Source organism: Arachis ipaensis, chromosome B02 (genome assembly GCF_000816755.2).
Source record: "Arachis ipaensis cultivar K30076 chromosome B02, Araip1.1, whole genome shotgun sequence".
Lineage (NCBI taxonomy): Eukaryota > Viridiplantae > Streptophyta > Magnoliopsida > Fabales > Fabaceae > Arachis > Arachis ipaensis.
This window is the reverse complement of record NC_029786.2, coordinates 80,714,442-80,720,072: the sequence shown is the minus strand read 5'-3', so window position 1 is coordinate 80,720,072 and position 5,631 is coordinate 80,714,442. Positions and strand designations below refer to the sequence as shown.

Here is a 5,631-nt window from a genome sequence, read left to right as displayed (position 1 = left end):
TTGATGCCTGTTCTCATTGTAATTTCTTCTTCCTGCAACATAATTGTAACCAGACTCATAGCGATGGGGGTGAGAACTCATAATAGCAAATAAAAATTTAAAAACGAAAAATAAAAACAAATTGAAATTAAAAGGTTATTGAAATTTAAATTTTTAAATTTGAAAAATAGATTTTGAAATTTGAATTTTGAAATTTGAAATTTGATTTTTGAAATAAGATAACATAAGATTTTGAAAAAGATATGATTTTTTGAAAAAGATTTAAATTTTGAAATTTGAATTTTGAAAATTGAAGTTTGAAATTTTGAATTTTTGAATTTAATGAGGAAAGAGAAAAACAATAAAATGACACAAAATTTCAAATTTTTAGATCAAAACGAAGAAAACAACTAAGAACAGCTTGAAGGTCAAGATGAACGTGAAGAACAACTTGAAGATCAAGATGAATACTAAGAACAAATTTTTGAAAATTTTTTTTAATAACTAAATAAAAATAAATAACCTCTTAATTTAAGAAAAAACAAAAATAAAAACAAAAATAAAAACAAATAAACAAGCAAAAATAAAATATTTACAATAACCAATAATAAGGCACACGTTTGCAATTCTCCGGCAACGGCGCCATTTTGACGTTAGGATTTTTGCCAGTAAAGAATGTCATAAAAATAGTCGCGTTGTAGATATAGTCTCTAAATCGACAGAAATCCCTTCGTACAAACGTTTTGGTTGTCACAAGTAACAAACCCTTTTTAAAATTGATAACCGAGTATTTAAACATCGGGTCGTCTTCTCAAGGAATTGCAGGGAGGTATGTTCTTATTATTGGTTATGGAGATTGTAAATTTGGGGTTTTGAGAAATTTGGAGTTTGGGCAATGTGCACAGATATATTTTCAAAGCAATAAAAATAAATAAATAACTAAAAAATAAGCTTTTGGCAAGGTATGAGAACCGGAAATCCTGTCCTTGTTATCCTTATCAGATGTGATGAGAATTGGATTTCAATCCCACTTAGTTAAGTCAAGTGGACTAATTAGCTTGATTCTCAAGTCCTAGTCAACTCCTGTGGAGAGACTAGTGTTAGAGCAATCCTAGCTAAAGTAAAATCTGCCAATTTCAACCACTCCTGAGTTTGACAACTCAAGTGTTACCAATTACCTAACCAAAACCAAAAGGAAGAAAATATCTAAATTAAATTAAAAGCAAAGTAATCTTAAATCTGAAATACCTCAAATAATATTAATTAAGAAAATCATAACATGAATGTAGCATAAGCCAAATAGGCAACATAACTAATATAAGCATTAAAGTATCTGAACGTAAGAGATAAATATAAAGTAAAAGAACGTTGAACCTGGGATTGAGAGTCACTCCTAAAACTAAGAGAAATCCTAAATCCTAATCCTAAGAGAGAGGAGAGAACCTCTCTCTCTAAAAACTACATCTACTCCTAAAATTGTGAATTGTGGAAGCGTGATATGTATGGATGCATTCCCCCACTTTATAGCCTCTAATCTGTGTTTTCTGGGCCGCAAACTGGGTCAAAAACAGTCCAGAATTCGCTGGTTTCGAATTTTGCCACGCTGGATTTCTGTCATTGCGACGCGGCCACATGGATCACGCGGTCGCGTCGCCTAGAGTCAAGGAAACTATATCATATTATATATCAAATCGAAGCCCGGGACGTTAGCTTTTCAACGCAACTAGAACCACGTCGTTTGGACCTCTGTAGCTAAAGTTATAGCCGTTTGAGTGCGAAGAGGTCAGGCTGGACAGCTTAGCAATTTCTCCAACTTCTTGCATTCCTTCCACTTTTGCATGCTTTCTTCCCATCCTCCAAGCCATTCCTGCCTTATAATATCTGAAAACACTTACCACACATATCAAGGCATCTAATGGTAATAAGAAAGGATTAATAATAAGCAAATATAAGATCAAAGAAGCATGTTTTCAATCTAAACACATAATTAGGAAGGCGAATGTAAAACCATGCAAATAGTATGAATAAGTGGGTAAAGAGTAGATAGAAACCACTCAATTGAGCACTAGATAAACCATAAAATAGTGGTTTATCACTTATCTTAAATTAAAGCTATTTGAAAGATCTTTAAAACTATTTAAAGATGAAGGAAAACATAATTTTGTAGAAAAAGTTATGAGAGTTTGAATTTGGGAGTTTAAAAATGAATTTTGCAGAAGTTGCAGAAAGTTGAGGTCATGCGTACGCATGATGGGTGGAACAGAAGTGAAATAATTTCTTGCGAGTTTCATGGGCACGCACAAAAACGAAATTGCGCATACACATGAGGCATGCGTACGCACAACTGGGATTTCCAGAATTGAATGTTTTTTGTGCGCATACCATGAACACGCACAGCAGGGAACTCGCATGTACGCATGAAGCATGCGTACGCAAGAATGTCCTATTTTGCTAAAAATGTGATTTTTAACTGTTTTGCCTATTCCACTCTGCTTTTTCACTTCTGATGACTAGTTTCTATGATGAGAATGAGTTGATACGATTGGATGGCAAGAATGAGTTGATATGACTGAATGATGAGAATGAGTTGAGATAACTGATTGATGAGACTGAGTTGATATGATTGGAGGAAGAGAATGAGCTTGATTGATATTTGAGCTTCTGGTGTAGATGCAAAGATTGCGGTTCTGTTCTGCTTGCTCCCGAATGGTATATGAGCTTCCTGGGTAGACGTAAGAATTGTTGTTTTGTCCTGCTTGCACCAGGATGGAATTGAGACAATTGTTGACTTGTGGTTGTAGCCTGAGCAAGGATAGTGATGGAATCCTGCTTGTTCGTGGTTCTCTCTCTGTTGGTGAAGTGTGTCGGATTATATATCCCAAGAGTGTGGCAGACACTATATCCCAAGAGTGTGACGGACACTATATCCCAGGTTCCATATTCTCTCGATGTGTGAAGTGTGCCGGAGATTATATCCCAAGAGTATGTTGGGCACTATATCGCAAGAGTGTGTCGGGCACGATATCCTGAAGTGTGTTGGGCACTATATTTCAGATCACACAAGAAAGACGATATCCGGGTTAGCTACCAGATGTGTCTGGTTCTGACAATTTAACCGACACGTGAGCTCATGGCCAGTAGGACAGGCATACATTATTTGTATTTGTGTGTATTGTTTGGGTGTGCATCTTGTATCTAGCTTGCCTTGTTGAATAATTGTATCTATATGTTAATTGAACTAATTGCTTTACCTGTTATCTCTATTTGTGTATTCTTTGCATTATCTTGTATGTGTTTGCACAACTAAGAGATTCTTTATGCTGGTGGTGGTGACATTGAGGGTTGTTCCTGATGAGATGTGGTGATTGAGGTTTGAGAAAAAACTGAGAATAAATTGATAACTTTGAAACTAAGTTTTGATATCGAATTATTGAAATTGGAAAATTATGATAATGAGAGAGATGATGGCTTGTATTAGGGAGAACTGGGATTGAGAGATCACTAATATATTTGAGTTTAGTTTATTTACCTTGTTCGGATTATAAAGAACCCTAGGCTTGAACTTTGTGTGATTAGAGAATATGATTGTCTAGTGGGTTCATGTGGTATTACATAGTTTCTATTTGGAATTATTGCCCTGCTGAGAACCCCGTAAAGAATGATGTTCTCACCGTTTTGAAAATTATTACTTTTTAGATGCTGGTCCCGGCACTTCTCAGTGAGTGGGAGGTTTATCTAGAAGGACACAAAGAAGACTTTTTTATTCTACTTTAATTTTAGACTCTCTCCTTATTTTTGAAAAACTTATATTATGAACTTGTTCTAAGAACTTGCCTTTAGAGGCTTATGATGTATTTTGGAGAGATATGTTATGTCTATCCAACTGTTTTACTGTTGTAACTCTAGCCGGCCTAATCTTTGCGGGTCGAGACTAGTTGATACTTATATATATACTTATATAGGTCTCTTTACTCTTATTCTTTCTTCGGGTTTTTAATTATCTACCCTTCTTCTGACTCACTTATATATATACGTAATGTGAGCGATTGATGAATTGTCTTTCCTTGAGTTTTAAATTCTTTCACAGGCTTCTAGTGTAATATTCCTTTCTATATATATGTATTTATATCTTAACCTTGTGTTGCAGCGCCAAACCATAATTGAATTATAACTTAAGCATAAGGCAATATATGGTAGGGTATTACAGGACTTATTTAACGAAGCTCTGGGCCGAATTTGCCTTGCTTTTGGCAATATACCTTTATGGGAAATCTGCTGATAAACTTCTGCTAATGATGCAACCAAAGGTGTATATACCACACGTGGAACTAGCGACTTCAGAGTATTTTTTCCCGAGCTCCCGGCCTTATTAGGCGAGGGGGCTCAGTTCTTCTATTTTTGTCAAAACTACTCTCGAAACATCCTCGTCCCTCATGTATTCCAGAGTAATTTGATGGATTTCTTTCATAGATTTGACATCTTTAGAAGTGAGATGTCTTCTGAAATCTCCTTCAAGCAGTCCAGCTATGAGACAAAGACACACGACCTCAAGAATTCGTGTATTAACCTCCAAAAGTACCTTATTGAAGCGATCCAGGTAATCTTGGATGCTTTCCCTAACTCTCTGCTCTACATCAAGTAGTGAAATGGGATGCTTGGCTTGAGTTCGCCTTGTAGTAAAGTGAGCAAGAAACTTTATCTTGATATCGTGAAATGAGGAGATAGAACCAGAAGGTAAAGTAATAAATCCCATCTCCGGTCCAGATAGTGTAATTGAAAATGCCTTAAACCTTATAGCATCTCCCACACCCTCCAAGCTCATTCGGGCATCAAAGGTGTCAATGTGCTCTTGAGGGTCTGACTTGCCTTCATATTTAAGATCTGTCGGCTTGTTAAAATGTTTGGGCAGCTTGACCTGAAGAACATGTGAAGCGAATGGAGTTTGTCCCATAATTTACGTGTTTCCAAGAATCCATTTACCTTCTAGGACTCGAACTCCTTTGCAGAGTTCGCTTCCTTTTAGACTGGACAGACTGGGAATTAGATCTTCCTTGCCTCTCATGATCTCGATGTACTTCCTCACGTCGGGGAGACTCTCTTCTATTCCTTCGTGGCAAAGGGGATCGTCGGCGATCTCAGGATCTTTCTGGGGTTCTTCTTTTCCAGGTGTCTCACCGACCTCTTGCTGTACGAATCCGAGATTGGGATCATCGAGATTGCGAACATTCTGCGAGTTTATGCTCTAGTTCTTGCATCTTGTGACGCATCTCATCATTGCATGGACATAATTTGCCAGTCCCAAGCTGATGAAGTGTCAAGCTCTGGTATTGTGGTTCTGATGGTACTCAAAACTAGAGGAACTTGATGTTCTTCCATGGTATTGGGATCAGTTTCGTGCCTACCTTTGTGAAGCATTTCTTTGTGGGGGCGTGTTAGGCTTAATGGTTGATTGTACTTTGTGATCAGCTATGGTGCTAAGCATTTAAAGGTCCCCATAGACGGCGTCAAATGTCCGTACCTTTGGTTGATTACGAGCTTACGAGATTCTGAGACCTTAATAAAAGCCGCGTCAACACCAGGCTGGAAGGGCAATCTGTAATGGTACTCCAATGCCTAAGTTAGTAGTGCTTTTAGGATGAGTGTCATGAGGAG

General features: G+C 37.1%; 1 protein-coding gene across 1 annotated transcript; it reads right to left on the bottom strand.

Moving 5' to 3' along the window:
- On the bottom strand, positions 4,349 to 4,930 carry LOC107627461. Its single transcript, XM_016330293.1, has one exon. The coding sequence runs from the start codon at positions 4,928 to 4,930 to the stop codon at positions 4,349 to 4,351; it is 582 nt and encodes a 193-aa protein (XP_016185779.1).

Bases quoted from the DNA above. Each gene is read 5' to 3' on its own strand.
- LOC107627461 (XM_016330293.1), bottom strand. From the start codon at position 4,930: ATGGGACAAACTCCATTCGCTTCACATGTTCTTCAGGTCAAGCTGCCC.